The sequence below is a fragment of the Myxine glutinosa genome, chromosome 9 (genome assembly GCF_964187855.1).
Source record: "Myxine glutinosa chromosome 9, kmMyxGlut1.1, whole genome shotgun sequence".
In the NCBI taxonomy this organism is placed as follows: Eukaryota; Metazoa; Chordata; class Myxini; order Myxiniformes; family Myxinidae; genus Myxine; species Myxine glutinosa.
Window position 1 is genome coordinate 132,089,580 of NC_136269.1, and position 24,869 is coordinate 132,114,448.

Below are 24,869 nucleotides of genomic sequence, written 5' to 3' on the forward strand. Positions count from 1 at the left end.
GTAGTATGGTCTGTGTGTTTTGAGTAGCTTTTAACAGGGACCTGATAGGTTGTTGTTTGTTACATTTGACTCTGAGGAGGCAGCGTATGTAATTTGTAGACAGAGTAGACCTTATTATATGTGGGTGTGGTAGGTCACCCGGACGTGTCCAGACTTACCTTTCCCGGGCGAACACTTGACTTGCATACCACACCCCGTTGAGAGGCGTGGCTTATCTTTTTGCATACCACGCCCGGCCTGAGAGGCGTAGCTTTTGTGTGTTGAACTTGACTTATAAATTGCCGCCCGTTCGATCGGCTGATTCAGTGCTTTTGAGTTGAGCTAGAAATAAATAGCTCAGTGAAACTTCGTTCCTTTCCTTCGAGACTTCGAGAACTACTCGTCTGTCTGACCATCACAATCTGTCTGGCCAGTGTGTGTCAGCCATGGTGGCGTAATGTGCCGTGGAGACGGACATGCCATCCTGTCTCCTGACATTATTTTAATAGGTGACCGTATCAGGGTACTTCATCCAGGGGGAGGAGAAGGAGAGAGAATCACGCGTGAAGGGAGAGATGTTTACAACCAACGTTTACAACAAACTTTTACAACAACCTCTCACAACCAACTTTTAAAAGTTGATAATTGGATGGCCTCTGAGCCATTCAGCCTTATTGATCCCATCTCGTCTTCAGTTGTCTTACCCTTCCTCCCGTCCATGGTACACTGAATCTTGTGGTGAGGCAGTTGCCCTGAAACAACTTGCCTTTTCCTCTTGGAAGGCAAATCCAACCGAAGGCAATTTCAGTTCCTTCCACCAAGCTCGGAACAAGTGTTTGTCTACCCTCTGGAGTGCCAGAAAGCACTATCTCTCCACACTCAAGAATGAACTCTCAAACCTGTCTCCTTCCTCCAAATCCTGGTGGCGTCTGGTCAAATCCGTTTCTGGTGTTTGTTCCCCCTCCATCCCCTCCCTTACCTCAATGGCTACACAGTTGACACCGCACCTGACAAAGCCGAATGCCTCAACTCTGTGTTTGCCTCAAAATCTTGTGTTCCAAACCCATCGCTCTCTGTTCCCACCTTACCCAGTCGAACCCAACTGCTCCTGGACTCTGTGTCCTTCTCTCCTGACAAGGTGGAGAAGTTTTTGTCAAACCTCGACTGATTCTGCAAATGGACCAGACGGCATCAGCCCACGGGTCCTAAAATCCTGCTCTGCCGCTCTATCTCACCCTCTCTCTGTTCTTTTCACCCTCTCTTTTGCTCAAGGTCATCTGCCATCAGCTTGAAAATCAGCAAACATTACCGCTTTACACAAAAAAGGTGCAAAAACAGATCCTTGCAACTACAGACCAATCAGCCTGCTCCCAATTATCAGCAAAGTCAGGGAATCCATCATTGCTTCGGATATCAAATCCTTCCTCTTCTCCAAATGCTTGATCTCTGATCATCAATTTGGTTTCAGACCAGGTCACTCTACGTTGGACATGTTGCTTCTGCTGTCTCAACAATAGATGGAGGTCCTCAATGCCAAACAGGAAATCAGAGCTGTCTCCCTTGACATATCACGTGCCTTCGATACGGTCTGGCACCCCGCTCTGCTCACCAAACTCTCCTCCTTTGGTATCCATGGAAATCTCCACGCATGGCTGGCGGACTTCCTCTCTGGTCGTAGGCAACGTGTGGCCCTGAATGGGTTTCTCTCATTCCCCTTTCTGTTCTGGCTGGAGTTCACCAAGGCAGTGTTCTGGGCCCTGTGCTTTTTCTGGTATTCATCAATGATCTCTCCGACTGGAAAATCCTCTCTATCTCTTTGCTGATGACTCCACTCTCTGCCGCTCCATTCCTCATCCCTCAGATCGTCAGTCTGCAGCCTCCTCACTCTCTGCAGACCTGGACAAAATCACAGACTGGTCAAACAAGTGGAACATGTCTTTCAATCCTGACAAATCTCACACTCTTACAATGTCTCTCCGAAAAGACCGACTGGAAAACCCTCCCATCTACTTTCTCAACAATCCTCTCCAAGAAGTTCTGTCACTCAAGCTTTTGGGTCTCACTATCTGCCATGATCTTTCTTGGGAAAACCACATTTCAAATCTGGCCTCCAAAGCCAGTCGCCGACTGGGCATCCTCCGTCGTGTGAAGTCCTTCCTTGGCACACCTGAGCTCCTCACCACATACAAGGCTTTCATCCACAGCTCAATGGAATACTGTTCTCCCCTATGGGCCGGTGCTCCTGCCTTACACCTAGCTCGGCTTTACGCTGTTGAAAGCTTTCAAAATCATTGGAATCTCCTGCGATGAAGCTAACTCCGAGGGCCTTTCACTCACCTTCACTCTTTCATTCCCCATTTCTCCCACCTCTGGAACAAACTCCCCCACTCCCTTCAATCCCACTCCTCCCTCCAGGTTTTTAAAACAGCTGTTCACCATCATCTCTTATCTTATCTTCCCCCATACAAAACCTTGATCTTTTCTACCCCCGCTAATTCACCCCAGATCCACTTTTTTGAAATTCCAACTTCTTTCCTGGAAGTGCTTGCAGTGTCCATGTGTTTTATACCTCTCCCACCTCCCCCTAAGCCCTCTCCCTCCCTCAGATCTCTCGATCTACCTGCTCTCAAATGTTGTGTTTGTGTCCTCCCCCTTCTCTCCCCATCTTGTCTACCGCTCCCCTTATTTTGTGTTTTATGTGTCAGTTTGACTTTTTGTGCGATTAATGTTAGCTCTTTCACGAGCCTCGATCTTGTATACAAACAAAAAAAAAAAATACGACAATGGCTTTTACAACAAACGTTTGCAACCAACGTTTGCAACCAACGTTTCCAACAAACTTTCACAACAAACTTTTACAACAAACTTTTACAACAAACTTTTACAACAAACTTTTACAACAAACTTTTACAACAAACTTTTACAACAAACTTTTACAACAAACTTTTACAACAACCTTTTGCAACAACCTTTTACAACAACCTTTTACAACAACCGTTTAAAACCAACATTTACAACCAACATTTACAACAACCTTTTACAACAACCGTTTAAAACCAACATTTACAACCAACATTTACAACAAGCTTTTACGATGACCAACTTTTACAACAACCTTTTACAACAAACTTTTACAACAAACTTTTACAACCAATATTTACAACCAACCTTTACAACAAGCTTTTACAACAAACTTTTACAACCAATGTTTACAACCAACATTTACAACCAACATTTACAACCAACATTTACAACAAACTTTTACAACCAACATTTACAACAAACTTTTACAACCAACATTTACAACCAACATTTACAACCAACATTTACAACAAACTTTTACAACAAACTTTTACAACAAAGTTTTAGAACCAACATTTACGGCAAACTTTTACAACAAAGTTACACAACAAACTTTTACAACAAACTTTTACATCAAACTTTATAACAAATTCTTACAACAAACTCTTACAACCACTTTTACAACAAACTGTTACACAATCATGTTTTGGTTTTTTTCAATCACACCTTTTTTCAACCGTTTAAAACAAACTTTTACAATTGTTTATGTCTTCCAGCTGTAATGTGTATATTTTGTCAATAAACAAGTATTTATTTATTTCATATATAGAACTTGAGCTTTCATCACGAATTATTATTGTTTTATTGTGTAATTATTTCCTAGTTTGTTGTCATGAAATCCTGGAGAGGCAGTTTTTAACTATGAATGGATGAATGTCTCACAGAAGGCAGCACCTTCGTCATCCCAAAATCAGAAGAAACCCAACTACCTCACAAGTATCATCCAATAACATGTCTACCAACAACATACAAACTTCTGACAGGATTTATCACAGAAATGATGTACCACCACCATCCAGATGTAATCAGTATTTCAATAAATTTGGCTTTTATTTGAAATTAGGAGAACAAAAATTGTCAATATAGAGGATGAGTGTGGGGGTGTTTACAGATGCAGTGCCCCAGGGCCTTAAGGTATCTAAATTCGACCCTACTGCACCCGTCCTAAAACGGGTGGGAGTTTTCATAAAGTTTGTCAAAACCATTTTTTTTGGACATTCTGGGCTCCCACCTGTGCGTACATGGGTATCTCTCTAGTATTTAATATAACACAAATGATCAAAAAATCTTCCTAGATACAAACTTATCAAGCTATAAAGTACCGACCAATCTGTGGAGGATTTCACATCCAAAAACATTCGTGGAAACTCTTGAACTGCATTGATGAGCTACAAAACTGACAGATCCAAAAGAGTCCTTTTGTAATTGTTCTTCCTCGTTCTTCTGTTCAGACAGCTTTGCTAAAAACTGTTTTAAAGTCAGTGGGAAGGTCCATGATTACTTGAAAAGATTCCACAAAGTAGGCATAGCTGCATACCTATGCATAGGGCAATGAATAGCCAAGAGGGGTGGGTGGGACAACACCTGCCAATCAGCCGGGTGGGGATGGGCCCAGCGGGTGACACAATTGGTCGAGCGCCAATCCCACATTTATGGTGATGAACGGTCGAATATGAACGAGTACAGTCCTCCAACAGAAAGCCATTTTAAACTCTGACTACTTTTCAGTTTTCACATCCTTTGTGTTCCTCTATTCATGTTGAAACGGCAGTTGTAATGGCAAGATAATTCATCATGCAATCAAAAGTAATAACATTTAAAAAAACAATGTACCAATTGTGTGCCACAAAGTATGTAAACAAGGTGGGGAGGGTCGCCATAAATTAAATAAAACCAACCTGACATCTTTCTTTGTATAATGGTTGTGCCTGCAAATGAAACTATACGTCTCTCTCAGTTTGGGATCACAATCACAAGACTAGCTCAATCCAGTGTGTGTGTGTGTGTGTGTGTGTGTGTGTGTGTGTGTGTGTGTGTGTGTGTGTGTGTGTGTGTGTGTGTGTGTGTGTGTCATTGGTTGTTATGTCTATGTGCGAGTTTCAGAAGGTGGAACACAACCCTCCCAGGTCTCAAAGAATCCACCTCCATTTCAACAAGGGATCACAACTCATAGATCAATCCGTGAAGTTTTCTTGTTCTCAAAGTTTTGTTCCAAGGGGTCTTTTTGGGATCGTCAATGAGCTGCGGATTGTTGTGTGTGTTAACTGTTTGACATCTCATTGATCAAATTCATGCATGGAAACAATGAATATACATCATCATTGGAACTAGATGCAGGGATGGACCATGGACAGCGAACAACCATTATTCAAAGATCGATGAAGCGATGGTTTCACATGATAATTTATTGTGACCATCCCTACATTGTTTACATTTTTAATATTTTCTTTTTACTTGTATATATCCTCCTCATTGAACAAATTGTCTGTTCCACAGTTCTGAAAATTTCAATTTTCTACACTGATTTACTTGAGCAAAACAACTTGATTGTGTGATTTGTGATGTAGGTATACGGCGAGCTATAGGTGTAGCAGTGTTATTCCGATATTCACGCTGCTCCGTTATCGGATACAATTCTGATAAGTCTTATATAAACGATGTTCCACAATGACTTTTAGTTGGTGGTGAGGAATCGAAGGAAATTGCATATTGGAGGTGGTACAGGCAAGTGTTGGATGAACCCCAGGCGTCTTGGCCCAATGATTCTCCGGATGGCAATTCGGCAGATGTGAGTGAGTGGCCGTGGATTTTCTGCAATTAACCACAAAGTGAAAGTTCAGCACGATGCACCATTTTCATTTATAACTTTTGTAATACATGATGATTCAATATCCAAACACAAAGCTTATATATATATATATATATATATATATATATATATATATATATATATATATATATATATATATATATATATATATAAATATATATATATATATATATATATATATATATATACATATATATATATATATACATATATATATATATATACATATATATATATATATATATATACATATATATATATATATATATACATATATATATATATATATACATATATATATATATATATACATATATATATATATATATATATATATATATATATATATATATATATATATATATATATATATACATTAAGTAATGGCTTGCGGTTGGGATTCAAATCAAATGAATCCATTTTTAGTTCTCCAACCTTTAATGAGCAAATAAACAACTGCTCGACGTACTGCTCGACAAATAAACAAGCGTGCATCCACTGACCTTTCTCAAGAGTGATGCACTTACATCGCCACTCTTGAGAAAGGTCGATAAACGTGGATGCACGTTTATCCGTGTTGCTGATCGAAACGTCGAGCAGTTATTTATTTGCTCATTAAAGGTTGGAGAACTAAAAATGGATTCATTTGAGATATATATATATATACGTCATTAGGCACTGATATCATCATGACATCATCATGTTGATGACATCATCATCAACATATCTTATTACCCATGGGGAATACAAACAAACAGACAGACAGACAGACAAACAAACAGACTCAGATGCAATATCCTCTCCTCAGGCGGGGGTAATTAGTGCTCCAACCTATGACCGAACGCTGTGACGTCACCGCCACGACACACGGGTTTGTCTGCGGCTTCCGGAAGCGCATCTTGCAGTGCTAATTATAAGGATGTAATATCAGATATGTGTGAGGACCAAAAGGTGCTACTGGCTTCTGCGCCCATATCTACCATGCATATTATCCTTATCCCTCAATAAACCTCTTTTAGAGCGTCCGAGTTTCGGTGCTTATTCCAGAACCGAAGGGATTAGGGAATCCACGACACTGTCACCAGTGAACTGGTCGGAAACTGCATTTTGCCATGCAGTGCATCCTGCTGGATCGAATGAGCTATTTGATTATCCTGTGTCAGAGTGGTGGGGGCACTGCATCGCCTGCACTTACAAGTCAATGTACACCCATTCCTTCATACCTGCAGTCTCTCTGATCGTGGTCCCATCTGGAAAGCAGTCCAATATCTCCCGGACACGAGCACACAGCCGGACACTGCCCACATAGTCCAGCAATGCAGACACAACTGGGCCCGCAAAGTAAGCCACCTCGTCGGCCAGAAAGTCACAAAACTAACATTTTAGGGAGAGAAGGGCGAGGGGGAGGGGTAGGGGCGGGGGTAGGGGGAAGGCAACCCATAATGATTAAGTTTCTAATTTCTCTTTATGGAAAAACTTGTTTATATAATTGCATTTTAAGGAATTTTCAGTAAAGATTCAATCCTTTTAACTGAACTAATTTGAGCTTCTGAGTGGAAAATTGTTCCGATTTAAAATGACATGTTGTACTGTGACGTAATGAATAACCTGCATGGCCCGAGGAAAGCCAGGCCATTCTCTCAGCTCGTCTGAAGGCCAATGGTGCTTCTTCTTCTCAGGCAGAGCAGGGTGAGGAGAGGCTCCATAGAAGCACCAAAAGCAGGACTCAGCATCAGCACCCCAATTTAACAACAATCTCATCATTTTGATGCTCCTGCCAAGGAAGGGAGGAATCGTAAATCATGATGGTATTTTGAAAGGATGTCTAATATATATATATATATTGTTGTGGTTTTGAGGAGTCCCAAAGAGATCCTCACAAAGTTAAGGCAGTTATTTCATAGTTGTCCTATTTAGTTTAACTGTCTGAAGTCCGTGTTGATAGATCTGTGTTGCGATTGTGTAGTTAGAAATCGCATATGGGTCATTTTTCTCATTCTATATTCTTTTCTACCAGGCAGCATCTGATTTACAGCATCACAAGGACATTTTCCTCACACACGAACACATTTTAATCACCGCACCCGAATCCGTGTCATGAATGCCTGAGACAAAATATTGTGCTAAAGCGCGGCGTTACGCGCGCTGCTTGCGAGCAAGGAGGAAGCGGCCAAGCGGTAACTTACAAGCGTCTTTATTTCAGAAGCTCACTGTAACACTGGCCCGCTCCGGGCTGCGCGCCCGGTGTATATCATGAGGCCACGCCTACCCCTCGGGCGTGGCCACCGCCCACTTGGTGCGCGGAATGATGTCACCACGCCAGTGGGCTTTTGTGTCCACCACACGCGCCCCCCCAGAATTCCCGTGCACCTGGAGGGCCAGTTTGCGGGGCAGACGAATGACCCAGCCGAAGCGCCCCCTGGCGATCGGCGGCGTCCGGGGTGCAGGGATGCCAGGTGGGGTGCCCCTGGCTGCCCCTGGGATGGGTGCAGGACCGGGGGGCGGCGTGGCGGCGGGGCTGGGTGGTGCCGGGGGTCCGCCCGCAGGGGGGCGGCCCCGACGTGGGGGTCGGGCCACTGGCGGTGGATGGTCCACGTCGAGGTGGGCCGGCTTGAGGCGGTCTACCGAAACGCAGTCAGGAGTACCGCCGATGTCCAGGGTGAAGTGCTTCGCCCCGGTCTCCAGCACGCGGAAAGGCCCGTTGTACGGGGGCCGCAGTGGTGTCCGGTGGGCATCGTGGCGGACGAAGAGATACTCCGCCGTGCGAAGCTCCGGGGCGACGTGCGTCGGTGGGTGCCGTGGCATGCCGTTGGCACCGGGGCGAACCTCTGGGCGGTGTCTTGCAGAGCGGAGCGCTGCTGTGCCGCGGACCATGGTGCCGTGGAGTCGGGGAGGAACTCGCCCGGCACCCGCAGCGGTTGCCCGAAGACCAACTCCGCCGCGGATGCACGCAGGTCCTCCTTGGGCGCCGTCCGGAGGCCCAGCAGGACCCAGGGGAGCCTGTCGACCCAGCCGCCGTCGCGGAGGGTGGCCCGGAGCGCGGCCTTCAATGAGCGGTGAAATCGCTCACACAGGCCGTTAGCCTGGGGGTGGTAGGCCGTGGTTCAGTGCAGCCGGACCCCGAGCCCCTGCGCGACCGCCCCCCAGAGCTCCGAGGTGAACTGGGGGCCGCGGTCGGACGAGATGTCTGAGGGGGCGCCGAACCGGGCGACCCAGGTGGCGATGAAAGCCTGCGCGACATCGGCCGCCGTTGTCGACGCCAAGGGCACGGCCTCCGGCCACCGGGTGGTGCGGTCCACCATGGTGAGGACGTAGGTGAAACCCCGCGAGGGGGGCAGAGGTCCCACCAGGTCCATGTGGACGTGGTCAAACCAGCGTTCTGGCACCGTGACCGGGGCCAACGGGGCCTGGGTGTGCCGGTGCACCTTGGCGCGCTGGCACGCGAGGCACGTCCTGGCCCAGCCGCAGACGGCCTTCCGGAGGCCATGCCAGACGAACTTGTCGGTGATCAGCCTTTGGGAGGCCCTCGCACCCGGGTGGGACAGGCCGTGGATGGCGTCAAACACCTGGCGCTGCCAGCCCGCGGGCACGATGGGGCGAGGACGCCCGAGGGAGACGTCGCACAAGAGGGCCGCGCCCGCGCCGTCGAACGGCACCTCGGTGATGCGGAGGCCCGTGACGGCGGTCCGCAAGGCCTGGACGTCGGGGTCAGTGGCCTGGTCCGCTGCCATCCGGGCATAGTCGATGCCGAGGTGGACTGCGTGGGCGACGGCCCGGGAAAGGCAATCCGCCACCGGGTTGTCCTTCCCCGCGACGTGCTGGATGTCCGTCGTGTACTCGGACACGGCCGAGAGGTGACGCTGCTGCCGGGCCGACCACGGCTCGGTGACCTTGCCCATCGCGAAGATCAGCGGCTTGTGGTCGACGAAGGCAGTGAACGCACGGCCCTCGAGCAGATGGCGGAAGTGCCTGACCGCCAAGTGAAGCCCGAGCAACTCGCGGTCGAAGGTACTGTAACGGCGTTCGGGCGGGCGAAGCTGCCGGCTAAAGAACGCCAGTGGTTGCCAAGCTCCACGCACCCATTGCTCGTGCACCGTGCCCACCGCATAGTCCGAGGCATCGGTGGTGAGGGCGATCGGTGCATCGGGCGCCGGGTGCGCGAGCATGTTGGCGTTAGCCAAGGCGAGCTTCGCGCCCGTGAACGCCGTGTCCATCTGCTCAGTCCAGGTAACGTCGCCTTTGCCCGGCTTACCTCGGAGAGCTTCGTGCAGGGGGTGCAGGAGCTGGGCGATACGGGGCAGGAACCGATGGTAAAAGTTCACCATGCCCAGGAACTCCTGCACCCCTCTGATCGTGCGGGGGCGCGGAAACCCCTTCACCGCCTCCACCTTGGCCGGCAGGGGGACGGCTCCGTGCCTGGTGACACGGTGCCCCAGAAAATCGATTATGGCGGCGCCGAACCGGCACTTTGCGGGGTTCACAATCAGGCCATGCTGGCCCAGGCGTTCGAAGAGCGTGCGGAGGTGGCGTAGGTGCTCTTCGCGGGACGCGCTGGCGACGAGGATATCGTCCAGGTAGACGTAGACAAAATCCAAGTCGCGCAGGACGCTGTCCATCAGTCGCTGGAACGCCTGAGCCGCATTCTTCAGACCGAAGGGCATGCGCAGGAACTCGAAGAGTCCGAATGGCGTGATGACCGCCGTCTTCGGGACGTCCTCCGGCCTGACGGGGACCTGATGGTAGCCGCGTATGAGGTCCACCTTCGAGAAGAAGGACATGCCCGCCAAACGGGCGGAAAAGTCCTGAATGTGGGGGACGGGGTAGCGGTCGGGAGTCGTGGCGTCATTGAGACGGCGATAGTCCCCGCACGGTCGCCATCCCCCGCCGGGCTTCGGCACGATGTGCAGCGGCGACGCCCAAGCGCTCTCTGAGCGCCGAACGATGCCGAGTCGCTCCAGGGTAGCGAACGCCGCTTTTGCCACCGCCAGCTTCGTCGGCTTGAGGCGGCGTGCCCGGGCGTAGACCGGTGGCCCGACGGTGGGGATGTGATGGGCCACCCCGTGCCTGACGGCCCCCGCCGAGAAGGTGGGCCGCGTGAGGGCCGGGAAGCCGGCGAGGAGGCGGGTGAATGCGTCCGCTGCCGGAAGCGTACAGACCAACGTGGCCGGAACCGAACCGTTCGGCAAGTCGCTTGGCAAGCCACTCGTTGAGCTGCTCAGTGGGCTGGGCAACGCACAAGCGAGCGAGCTGAACGTCTCGGCCTGGACAAGACGTCTGCGCTTGACGTCGACCAGGAGCCCATTAGTGCACAGGAAGTCCGCGCCAAGCAGTGCCATGGGCACGTCGGCGATGACGAACGTCCATCGGAAAACCTGCCCTCCGAACCGCAGAGAGAGGCAGCGTTTTCCGTACGTACAGATGGGCGTCCCGTTCGCGGCAAGCAGCACGGGGCCCCCACCCGCGGCGTGCTTGTCTGACGTGCCGGCGGGAACGACACTCACCTGCGCTCCCGTGTCGCACAGGTAACGGCGCCCGGAGAAGGTGTCCGTTATGAACAGCAGGCTGCTCGAACGGCCGGCGCTCATCGCCACTATTGAGCGCCGGCCCGGGCGTTTCCCGACCTGTTGAAGGAGCATGGCGGATGACACTGCCGAGCTTCATGGCCGAACTTGGCGTGGAACCAGCACCAGGTGGTGGAGCTGGAGGAGCGCGGCTGGCTCCGCCAGGCCGGTGGAGTTGGCGGGTTTCCCCGCGGTGGCGGTTTTCGCCGCGGCGGTGGGCGGGGCGTGGCCGCGGTCACGAGGTGCGTATCAGCATGCTGCGTATGCTGTATAAGCTGATGCTGTGGAACAGCAGCATCAGCAGCATCACCAGCATCAGCCACGAGGGCCGTGACACTGACGGCCACGCCGACTCTCGCCCGCGTGTCCGAAGCGGCGAAGTACTTGTCCGCCTCGGCTGCCAATGCTCGGGGTTCCGTTAGCCCGGTCCCGGCCAACGCGAGGCAAACCTGCGCTGGAAGTTGCCGACGGAAAAGCGCCCGGAATAGAGAACCGGGGGCTTCGTCGCCCAACAGTGACAGCATATGGTCCATTCGGACCGACAGGCGCGTGTCACCGAGCTCGGGGAGATCCAGGAGGCGGTCGGCCCATGCGTCGTCCGTGAGGCCGAACGTGGCTAGGAGTAGCCGCTTAAGTGCCTCGTACTTGTGGCCGTCCGGTGGGTGGCGAAGGACGGACAAAACTCGAGCGGCCGTGCCGGGCCCGAGGGAGGCGACGACGTGGCAATAGCGCGTGTCATCGCCGGTGAGGCGCCGAAGCTGAAATTGGGCTTCTGCCTGGATGAACCAGACTTTGGCCTGAGCCTCCCAAAATTCGGGAAGTTTGATGAAGTTGGCCATGGCAATGGCGTCGCGTGTGGAAGGATCGCTCCGGCAGATCCAACGTCGAGGGGGTCACCAGTAAAGCGCGGCATTACGCGCGCTGCTTGCGAGCAAGGAGGAAGCGGACAAGCGGTAACTTACAAGCGTCTTTATTTCAGGAGCTCACTGTAACACTGGCCCGCTCCGGGCTGCACGCCCGGTGTATATCATGAGGCCACGCCTACCCCTCGGGCGTGGCCACCGCCCACTTGGTGCGCGGAATGATGTCACCACGCCAGTGGGCTTTTGTGTCCGCCACAGTGCCAAAACCTGAGACTGTGACGAGCCCATTCTCTTCACAGGGGAAAGTCGGAGATTCTAAGTTTGAGAAGGTTTTTGGACTTTGTTGAGGGCTCGATTATTATATGCATGAACGTGAAGGTCTTCTCATCCCTGTCTGATTTTGTCCTTTTCTCCTTTCCCCCTTCTCTCTTTGCGTCCTTCTCTCTGTCATTCCTTTCGCTTTGCTTGCTGACGTGCTTCGTCTATTCAATTCTCACCACACCATTCATTCTCCGTTATCCTTGACCTTTCCACCTCGTGTTCGAAGGTGAATTATTTGTCGGGAATCAAACCAATTGCATTTGATTATTTAAATTCCGTATGCAGAACGGAAACTAGAGTTCATATAATGCCGTACCCCATGCAGTGTTTAATGCAGGTCATATAAAAAATTATGTTAGTTTAGTGACGATGCAGTATCTTATACACCACCTAATTCATCATGTCCATGTATTGCCAAACGGAAGGGCTTTGGAAGTGACAAAAAAGCATTTTCTGTTCTCATGTTCAAGCATATCATTCAACTGAAATACAACAGAGACTTTAAAAGTCGTAAAAAAAAAAAAATCTCGATGCTTCCCACTGTAGATGCAGTCAGTGCCTCATACACCACCTAATTTATCATGGTATCAGTAGTATTGCTAAACGGAAGGGTTTTGAAAGTGACAAAAAAGCATTTTGTGTTCTCGTGTTCAAGCATATCATTCAAATGAAATACAACAGAGACTTTAAAAGTCGTAAAAATAAATAAATCTGGATGCCTACCACTGTAGATGCAGTCAGTTCTCCTTATACACCACCTAAACATGTTATTCGTGCCTGTTGTTTGTGTCCTTTATGACATCCTTAAAAACAGTAGGTTTCCTGTTTGGAAGATTTTTCAATTTTGTTTGACTGCCAGCCAGGTAGACAGAGCAAAACATCATTTCACTTCTCTGCGCATTATCGGGACAAATACAGGGTCAAAGTACTGCTAAACTGCAGGTTCGTTTAACGATTCATGTTTCAAATATTGTTCAAAATATTGTTCGGTTCTCCCATGTCCTGACTGAAACTGGAACCCTTCGCGCTGCGCTCCCCTCCTGCTCCTCATACAACCATGACACCGGCGTTTCAGCTGTGGACCAGCGACATCATTGGTGGCACGTATTCAAGGCGTCTCCTGGCAGGACACCCGGACGCTGTCGATGAGGCGGAGGTTCCAGCGACGCAGCTAGCAAATAACATTCAAGTGAAATCAAGTTGTTCACGATCATTAACAGACATTTGTGGATGGACAGACAGACAGTGAACAAATTGCTTGACCTCACGTTTTGCTTCGTGTGTTCAGGTTAGTTTGGAAATAGTCGTCGCACATTCCTGAACCACCTCAAACAAGGAAATGCGGCCATTTGTCCCAACATTGCCACGGTGCACTCCCGGGTTAATTTTTGCTACAACTTTAAGCACCAATCTTCTTGATGTTTTACTGGAGTCTAAATAACGTGATTTTGATTGGGTTTAGGAAGGGATTTTGATTGGGTTTTGACTGTTTGGGAAGGGAAAAGCTATTTTCTCGTCCACGCAGCTTTTGCCCAAGATCGGAGCCTGAAAACTGCAACAACAGGCTTTGTTATTACAGGCGAGGGGTCGTTTCTGCCGTCTTTGTTCAGTTCCCAGATCAGACAATCCAAGTGAGTATAGATATATTTTATGATACACAAACTCACCCAGCAGCGAAGAAGATTGATGTGGGAAACGCTGTAGGTAGAGTGGGTATACTGGGCTGTAATTCTGCTCCATGGCTCAGCAGCAAATGCACCAGTGGAATGTGCTGCAACCGCACAGCCACAAGCAAGGGGCGCAACACGTCCTGCTCAGGATTGGCACCTGCCTCAAGAAGGATGCGTGCACTTTCGTCGTCCCCATTTGCCACGGCGAAGAAGAGGGGCGTAGAACGACGGTCGGCGTAGAGTCGTGACCGCTCGGCTGAGAGTACGACGTTCACGTCGAACCCGTGCGCAATGAGGAGAGAGAGGACGGACGAGTGCTCCCCTTGTGCTGCGAGATGCATTGGGCTAATTCCACTTTGCTTCACCAAAGCCATATCTGTCACCGGCAGCAACATCTCCACGATGCTTGAAAAAGAATGAAGGAAAAGATTTCCTCTTTGCTTTTCAGCATAAGAGTTGTATACATTCAAATAATGTGGCCTGTAACTATCCAAATGATGAGCACAGAGCCCCTAAGTTATCATTATCAAACATGTAAAAAAAAACAATTTAGTGTTGTCTAAGTATCATGGAGGAGGTTCTACAGATATTACATACATGACAAATACATTAGGAGACGCTGGTGCACCTATACATCAAGTATAAGGACAAGTGGAGACAATGGACCAAAACAGCACAGTATATTGGATTTAAACCAGCGATTTCAGCATCATGAAATACGTAGAAAGATGGGAACATAAAACAATGCAAATCAATTACAAGTAATTATGCACTGATAACTAGGAGCCGGGTTTGTAAGATATCGTGTCCTGATCAGGGGATAGAGCGCTGCTGGAGCGCAAGTCGGTGAATTTTTCCTTCCATATTAGTGGTTTTCTGGCATGTGCTCCAAACAGGCGAGTGAGGAAGCGAGGCCTGGAGACTCCACTGGCAGCAAGGTGCAGCCGAGAGAGATAGAGACAGAGCCTCAGGCTCGCCAAGCTTTTATTAGCTCCCTTTGCCCCACCTAGCTTATACACCTCCTGGGCCAGACCAGACTTGCCTGTCTAAGCGGGGCAGAGACCAAATGTCACAGGCACAGCCCTGACCACTTACTCTGTCGCTTGAGCCCTCATGACAGATGGGGACCCAGCCAATCACCAACGCCCATCCAGAGGCTTGGTCACATATAGACCCACGAAGTTCCGTCACCCCGCCATATCACCTCTGACCCAACCCGGACCAGAACCACTTTTCATACAAGGAGATACACAGGACAATATACCATTATCACGTCCAACCATCAAGTTGGACAACACCGGATCCCCTACCCCGCCCCCAGTGGCAATACAAAGGACGACTTCACACTAAACCGACATTGATTCAGGGACAGTAAGGCAAACTGACCTTGATTCAGGAACAGAAAGGTATATCCTTTTTGGCAAATGTGAAATGGGCTCAGGCCTTATTTCTATCTGTGAACTCCTCTCCATGAACGTAACAATATTGTACACTGAAAAATGTAAACATTTCACACACCTGTCATTGCCCTTGGCAGCAGAAATATGCAAAGGCAAGAGTTGGTCACGTGTATATTTGTTGGCACTAACTCCAATGTCCAGAAGATGTTCCACCACATCCTTGTGCTCGTTCTTGCTTGCTTCGTAGAGCACTGTGGCTCCATCTTGGGCATCCGTGTCCTTAAGGCCACCTATTCATGAGAAACACAGTTACTTGCACCAGTTTTGAGCAGTTTGTTCCAGGTCCTGCACATTGACTGCTCAATGTGTGTCACATATGCACATAAATGCAAAAGTACCAAAACGAAGAGAGCGCAAATGCTCACCGTGTCTCAGGAGGTACTTTAGGATGTCCAAACGTCCACATTCTGCAGCCAAAAACACTGGACAGAGGCCATATTTATTCTTCACCTCCACATTGGCTCCAGAGTCCACCAGTAGTTGCACTATTTTCTTGTTGTTCTTGGAGATGGCCTCGAACAGAGGAGTGTGGCCATGATTTCCATGAGCATTGACATTAGCCCCATATCTTATGAGAAGAAGAGCTGCTGAGTGATTATTGATTTCACATGCTAGAAGAAAAAAATAGTACATTACATGCATGGCATAGATGTATTAATTATGTTCCCAGAATAAGTATTTATTAAATTGTTCCTTTGCCTTGAGTTGTTGAAACTGGTACCTTTGTATAAGGGTTGCTCTTTCCAGGGTGTGCGCAGGTCGGGCATAGCACGAGCCTTCAGCAGGAGACGCATGCACTCCACATGTCCCTGACTTGTGGCCATGTATAGAGGTGTCTCGTTGTGAAATGATCGACGGTTTACTTGTTTGGGACAGGCTGGTAACATAAGGATTCATTCATTCATTTAATACAATCAATCTAATTAAGGAAAGGCCTCCAGAAAATTGTACTATTTCACTATTTAGGTTTTTAATATAACCTCGTTTTCACTGCTTCACAGCAGGATTCTTCATTCCATATAAAATTGTATAATCCCAACCGCCCCAATCTTTTACCATATACAGTCATGTGAAAAAGTAAGTACACCCCATGTAAAGTTTTGACTTTTTCAACATATTTCAACATACAGCTATTTGATCTTCATTTCAACAATACTGATAGATAAAGGTGATATAATGTAACAAATATCATGAAACATTTACATTTTGTAGTCCATTGCAGAATTTAAATAAATATAAATGCAAATTTCGCATGTGGAAAAAGTAAGTACACCCCAACATTTATCACTACTTCAAATACCTAAAATTAGAATCAGGTGCACCAGCTCAGGTGCAAATGATTATAACATCGTCAGAGAGGATCTTGGAGGAACATGTCTTATTTAAACCTCAGACATTTAGTTTGGTTTGCCTTTTGTTGTTGAAGTGTGCGGCGTCACCATGCCTAGATCAAAAGAGCTCTCCGAGGCCTTCAGAAAGAAGGTTATAGATGCCTACGAGTCTGGGAAGGGATTTAAAAAGATCTCCAAACAATTTGAAATCAATCATTCGACTGTGCGGGAGATCATCTACAAGTGGAGAAGATTCCAAACAACTGCCAACTTGTTCAGGCCAGGCCGCCCAACCAAGTTCAGCCCGAGAGCAGACCACAAGATGCTGAAAGAAGTCTCTAAGAACCCCAGAATGTCATCACGGGACCTCCAGGTATCTCTTGCCACTGTTGATGTCAAAGTGCACGAGTCTATCATTAGAAAGAGGCTGCACAAATTTGATCGACATGGGAGGTGTGCCAGGAGGAAACCTTTGCTGTCCAGAAAGAACATCAGGGCAAGACTAAAGTTTGCCAATGAACACCTAGGCAAAGACCAGCACTTATGGAACAATGTGCTCTGGACAGATGAGTCAAAGGTAGAGGTATTTGGCCACAGTACCAGAAGACATGTTTGGCGAAAACCAAATAAAGCATTTGACCACAAGAACCTGATACCAACTGTAAAGCATGGTGGTGGAAATATTATGGTTTGGGGCAGCTTTGCTGCATCAGGGCCTGGGCAGCTCACCATCATCGAATCCACTATGAATTCTTCATTGTACCAGAGGGTGCTTGAGGATAATGTGAGGCCATCTGTCGGAAAGTTGAAGCTCAACTGAGAGGTGGACCTTGCAACATGACAACGACCCTAAACATACCTGTAAATCCACCAAGGAATGGCTGAAAAGAAAGAAATGGAGGGTTCTGGAATGGCCAAGTCAAAGCCCGGATCTAAATCCCATCGAGATGTTGTGGGGGGATTTGAAACGAGCTGTGCATGCAAGAAACCCCTCAAACATCGCACAGCTGAAAGAATTCTGCATGGAGGAGTGGGAAAAAATTTCTCCCAGTCAATGTCAGAGACTGGTAGACAGTTATAAGAAACGCCTACTTGAGGTTGTTTCTGCCAAAGGGGGCAATACCACCGATTACAGCCAAGGGTGTACTTACTTTTTCCACAAACGAAATTTGCATTTATGTTTATTTAAATTATACAATGAACAACAAAATGTAAATGTTTCATGATATTTGTTATATTATATCACCTTTATCTATCAATATTGTTGAAATGAAGATCAAATAGCTGTATGTTGAAATATGTTGAAAAAGTCAAAACTTTACATGGGGTGTACTTACTTTTTCACGTGACTGTATATACATACATACATACATATCTATTCATAAGTATTCTACTCCCTGAGTCAATACTTTGTAGAAGCGCCTTTGTCAGAGATTACAGTTTTGAGTCTTCTTCGGTATGTCTGTATCAGTTATGCATATCTGTATTTGGGGAGTTTCTCCCATTCTACCTTGCAGATTTTTTCAACCTCTGTCAAGTTGGATGGGGAGTGTTGGTGAAAAGCAATCTTTAAGTCTGAAGCAGGTTTTCCTCAAGGATTTGGCCCCATTCAATGTTCCCTCTATCCCAGCCAAGTCTCCCAGTCCCTGCCCCCGACAAACATCCCCATAGCATCATGCTGCCATCACCATACATCACGGTAGGGATGGTGTTGGATGGGTGATGGGCTGTGCTCGGTTTCTGCCAAATGTAGTGCTTTGCATTCAGGCTTTGCATCTCATCAGACCACATAATCGTTTCCCTCATGCTCTCAGAGTCTATCACGTGCCTTTTTGCAACTCAAGGCGTGCTGTCATGTGCCTTTTCCTCAGGATGGCATCTGTCTGGCCACTCTCCCATAAAGCCAAGATTTGTGAAGGGCTGCAAAGACTGTTGTTCTTCCGGCAGGTTCTCCTATCTCAGCTAATAAACTCTGTAGTTCTGTCAGAGTGGTCAGTAGTGTATATATGTTGCTTCTGGGACACTCTCATTTTCCCATTGACTTACATGTTAATTTTTCCCCTCCCTCATTGCCCCTAAACACCTCTATTTCTCTCACCCTGTTCTTTACGAACCTTCTAACCTTTTGACATGTTATCCTTATTCATTAGACCACTTAAACAATGGTCCTTCTGTGTGAACCTGTGATCCTTCTGACCTTATGGACCTTTTAACCTTTTACTCTTAATAGCATCTGGTGAATCATCTTTGGCCCACTCAAACAACGACCCTACAAATATTTGTTTATGCGTGGGAAATAATTTAATTCTCTTGCCACTCCCTTCACCATCTAATATATTAACAAAAAAGATGTTTGAGTTTGGTTCTTTATTAAGATATTTTAACTGAGCTAAGATAAAATGGTAAACCTCCCTCAATGTTCTTGTTTGAGCGCCTCCAATGCCACATACCATTTTTAAATTAAAGTATATATTTTCCTGACAACCATCAAAGTTTTCCGTCCACTCAAAAATATTTCCATCTTTTTTACCCAATTCACCGGTATTTAAATTAATTCTCTTATTTGTTTTGTAAATTGTTTTACCAGTTGTCTTTTCAATTATACCTATTTGATATTTTTCACATTCGTTATGTTTACCATTTATATACCAAGGTTGATTACACCTCCACTCTTTAGTCTAGTTGGTACTTGGTTCTATCATTTATATAATAGTAAAAAAGGCGGCGGTAGCCCGTTAAAATCCCCAACCCCCCCTTTTTAACTTATCACTTATATATATCTTATCACTTATATATATCTTATCACTTATGTATATCTTATCACTTATATATATCTTATCACTTATATATATCTTATCACTTATATACTTATATAACCATAAGGGAGACTATCAATTCCATTTTCTAAAAGAAACCTCTTATCATCAAAAGCCCCCAATGCTTTCTTATTTATCTCTTCTGAATATAATTGATGTTTATAACTTCTTATTCCATTAATCTTTCGAAACTCTTCTTTCTTTGTTGTTAAACAGTTATAATAATCATTAAAGTTTATTGTTTCTTTAATGACATTTTTCTTTATGCCTTTTAACTTCTTATCAGTTTTTTCAACGTTATTCACAATGTATTTATAAGCATAAGCCTTAGACCTCAATCCCACAAATTCACTCATTACATTTCCTCCTAATTCATCCTTAAACTTTCCAATCACCTTTTTATTTTTAGAAGAGAACAACTCACTCTCTGGACTGTAATTACTAGTGTCATAGATATTAATGTCCTTTTTCATGTCTGAATAAACATCATCAGTATTAATTTGCAAAATAAAACTATCTGTATCCATATAAAGTAGATTAACATCATTTTGATATTTCTTCCTCAAGTTATTATAAAAGTAATCATACATTAATGACTTTGATAAATCAAGAATTGTTGTTCCAATATAAATAGGTTTGTTCATTTCAATACTCTCTTTAATCAAATGGATCGCACAAAAGTTCTCAGTAAAGACCTCAGCTCTAGTAAAACTCGGTCTATTAATTAATTTTGATGCTTGTTTCCAAGATGTTGATAGTCTGATATTTTGTCTTTTCTCACATTTTCCATGGTCTTACCAAAGACCGCATTATTCATCAATTTATAAAAGTCTTTCTCAAAATCTGTTTTTGACTCTGTTCTTCTTTGTGTATTAAAATCAATGTACCCCTTCAACCAATGACTTTGATTGAACTTTAGAACCCTATGGATCTTCTCTACTCTTAGACCTTTTGATAAATATTGTCGCAAATTTCTTTGGTGTAGAACATAATTTTTCTTGTTATATAATGTAGTAAGTAATTTTTCTGTTGATTCACCTATATTAAATGATTGTTGATAATCACTTAACCACTCCTTCTTTGGACTTTCCTTTTCACAAGCAAATGGGAGATCTTTGTGTAGGTTATGAAGTTCCTCTGGATATTTCAAATCGACCTCAAAATAATAACCAACCTTTGAATCATCCAATTCTTTTTGTGTAGAGATACATACATCTTGTAAAACCTTTTTGTAATCTTTTTCCTTTACCCATCTAAGTTTTCCATAAGGAAGAGCCTGAGACATTGCCCAGCCATACAGGTTGTTCGCATCATAATACATCAAGTAGGAGCTCTCTACCGATGGATCATAATTTGGAATGTACTTGTTATTTGCTTTAGCATATCTCTTTGAACAGACTTGTGAAATTCCTCCTCTCTTTGCCTTTTCAATCATCAAAAGCATATCAACATCGGTTATCAAATCCAAAGCTTGTTTTGTCATTTTTAACATCGCGCTCCAAGCCAATCCAGGAGCAGTGTAATAGTGAGCAGGATCCAATCCATATCCAGAATGACAGATTGTTCTGAAAGCCTCAAACACATCAGCCAACAAAAGCACATCAGTTTTGAGGTACAAATCGTGATACTCACCAAGATTCTTAATGTTATATTTTTTCCAAACATTTTGTGCGTGTACATAATCTTTATCAGATATATGACTATTATTTAATTTGTTATAGAAATTTTCTTTTAAAGGAAGTTGTGTTTCATTGAATCTCTCAAATGAATCCATATAGTCATAGGGGTAAATTCCCTTTTGTGTTAGAAAATCTTTATCTAAAAAATACTCTGAAAGACATGGAAACTCTTTTAGATTTTGAACCAAGTTAGCCAATGGACTTGCCATGAATTTAAATGTATCAAGAAATCTGATATGAGTAATAGGAGATGTGTGAATTGTTTTTGTGAATGAAATGTATTTCTGATCCGTGTTTGGAATTGCTGAGATACTTCCAGAAGTCTTTGAGAGTTCCTTGATAAATAGATGTGTATCATAATGAGCGTTGTTATGAAGAAAGACAGGAATGAAAGAGGGGAGTTGATAATTAATATTACAACTTTGATGAGCCGGACCTCTATATTTACCAGTGAGATGACAATGGTCTCTAACCTTTAGACCTTTACCAATTTTCTCCTCACAAATATGACAGATATTGTTTTTTATAAATTCTCTTTTTTCTTTACTTGTTAAGGACATTGGTTTATTGGTTTCTCTCATTATCTTGGTTAATCGAACACAGTCTTTTTCTAGTCGTTTCACAAACTCCTCTGGGGTATTTGAGCCTCTATACATCTCTAACTTGTTATATTTATCACCAACGGATGATTTGATATAATAACAAAAACCACAAGGAGTATGTTTTTGATATTTATTTGTGTATGATTCTTTTGGATCTGGAGAAGCAGTATCAATTTTTTCTAAAATACTTTCAAAATCAGCATATATAACAAATGGATGTTTTATTGTTTTATTTTCATATTTGAATGTGATCTTTGAGCCTTTTTTAGGCATGTTGATTACTGTTGATTTATGTTCACCACAATAATTTGAATGTTTATCTAATCTTTCTTGTGTATGGAAGAAGTTAAGACAACGCATACAAATATATATTTTATTTGTTCTTTTACATACTTGTGGTTTTATTAATTTTGTAATATCTTTGATGTATGTATAATGTGGATTTTCCTCTGAATTAAAATATAGAAGATTAATATGAGTTTGTTTACAATTGTCAGAAAGCTTTAAAACCTGAATGTTGTTTGTTTCTGTTAGACCATAAACATTAACTGATAAATTATTCATCTTTTCAAATTTAGGAATATCATTTAAAGTCATCGGAAACTTTAGATCTTTCGTATTTAATGTATTCTCATATTTTTTATAATGAGATACTCTTTCATCATGAAAATGTGGAGGATGTAAGTGTGCTAAAATAGACCAGAGAAAACATTTATTGTCTTTATTTTTGATATTGATAACTGCTTTTCTATTTTTGATAACACTGGGTAAATCAATGTAAGAAGAAGCTTTTAGAGGATCTGATTTAAGAATATGAATGTCTATGTAAATAATTTTTCCTATATTGAATCCACTTCCTACGATTCAATTATCCACATCTTGCTCTTGTTTAATAAGTTCATCATAGACTCCTGATGTTTTAAAATCTTGATATGAAGATATAAAGTGTGGCTCAGTTCTCATGTATGGTGTATCTATAACTCCTTTATCCTTTGTCATTTCTAATTTTACCCCCATATAAAATTTAAGTGGTTTCATTTCTTTTAGTGTTTTTTCAATCAATGTTTGAACAGCAGGTTTGACTATTTCTACAGCATCAACTATAGACTTTGGTTCGGGAGGTTTGAAGTTAAAGATTCGAATCCTGATATGTCGTTTGAAAGCACCATCAGTATTTTTAATAGTAAACAATTTTGACAAGTGTTTGTTAGTTTTAAGATGGGCTTTAAACCCCTTCTTGAGGATGGTTGTTTTACAGACCTTACAATGTTTTGTTTTAGGTGGAAGAGGGGAAAGTTTGTTAAGAACGTTGTATGTATGTTTTGCGGTGAGAATATGTTGTTTATAATATTTTACTTCCTTCTCGCAAGTATCACAATAAACCATATTTATAGCGTGAGAAAACGTGGTGTTTTATATATATCACTGTGCTTAAAATAAAACACTTTTGAGCTTTACAGCTCCGTTTTATATATATCGCTGTGCTTAAACTAAAACACTTTTTCACTCAGAATCATCTAAGTCATAACTATCACATGAATACTCAGAATCATACTCAGAGTCATCAATAAAGCTACTCTCATAACTATAATTTGAGCACAAACAATTAGTATCATAACTATCATCTGTGTTCAATGAAATACTATCATCACCATCGTCCGAGTTCAATGAAATACTATCATCACTATCGTCCGAGTTCAATGAAATAGTAAAATCTTCACTGCTGTAATGACTCATATTTAATTAGCAGAAAAAACCTTTCCATCTATACCAATATACTTTCTTTCATTAACGGATTCAATCTCTACATTTTTAATATCAAAAGTTATCTTTAAATAATCTCTAACTATCATAGAACGAAATGACATTTCACCAGAAATATTAACATCATTCATTTTACTTAGATCTACACCCTTTGGATTATTAAAGTAAATACAAATTTCTCCACGAGTATTGTTGATGGTCTTATCATTCTTTTTCAAAGTATCGTGGTCAATCACTTTTTCAAGCTTTGAATAAATTGCCAGGAGTAGAGGAGAAACTTTTGTTAGATTTACTTTAATGGATGTCTTTCCAGGTATAGTTAGAGCTCTTCCTTTAAATGAAATAGAGGGGCTCATGTTATTTTCCATAACTGGTTTTACCCAAAAATTTCCATATTTATCTTTGTTCAATTTAACATTTTTGACATATTTTTCTATATCTTTCACCGAAGTAGAGATTGATTGAAATTTGTCTTTTGTGCTTTGAAACATTGTATTTATTAATGAATAAACTTGCATTTAGTTTAAGTAAAAATTTACCACATAAATATGATAAGTTCTGAAGGATATTTAGAATTTCCAGACTCTCCATATGATAAATTAGAGAATTGTCCGGCTTGTGATAGAGTGGGGCTTAATGATGAGGATTCATATAAACAATGTTTATTCTGTGATTATATTCTAATTAATGATAATAAGAAATATAAAAAAACATATAACTCTTTTAAATTAAAACCAAAAATGAATTACTTTACAAGATTAATAAGAGAGATGAATGTTAAGCATTATGGTGATAATACACCATTTCTTACAAGGAAAGAGACTCTTTGTATTGAGGAAATGTATAAGGGTTTAATGATATTTATTATTCAAAATAATTTTCATGGAAATGTTAATACAAGATACTACATAAATAAAATAATGAATTATTTTGAAATTAAACCCGAACTCAGGATAAAATATAGAGTTTCTAAAATAGCTCAAAAAAAGTTGGATGACTTGTTTTCCAAATATATAAATGAATGATTTTTTACCCGTTTGGGAAAATAAGATAAAATTTAATAACCATAAAAACATTCCAAATTCATTGAGATGTCTAAAAGTTGGTTCAAGCGGATGTGGAAAAACCTGT

The 24,869-nt window shown here is 43.8% G+C and overlaps 1 protein-coding gene across 1 annotated transcript in view; it reads right to left on the reverse strand.

The window, feature by feature from the left end:
• Positions 1–3,864: 3,864 nt before the first annotated feature.
• The window catches only part of LOC137434915 (ankyrin repeat and SOCS box protein 2-like), a 58,311-nt gene continuing 37,306 nt past the window's right edge, over positions 3,865–24,869 (reverse strand). The window contains exons 5-11 of the mRNA XM_068128135.2: positions 16,268–16,423; positions 15,912–16,157; positions 15,605–15,776; positions 14,084–14,491; positions 7,280–7,445; positions 6,895–7,045; positions 3,865–5,652 (exon numbers count right to left, since the gene is read on the reverse strand). Coding sequence (XP_067984236.2) covers positions 5,516–5,652; positions 6,895–7,045; positions 7,280–7,445; positions 14,084–14,491; positions 15,605–15,776; positions 15,912–16,157; positions 16,268–16,423 — 1,436 coding nt within the window. The 3' untranslated portion in view covers positions 3,865–5,515. The remainder of the gene's footprint in view (positions 5,653–6,894; positions 7,046–7,279; positions 7,446–14,083; positions 14,492–15,604; positions 15,777–15,911; positions 16,158–16,267; positions 16,424–24,869) is intronic.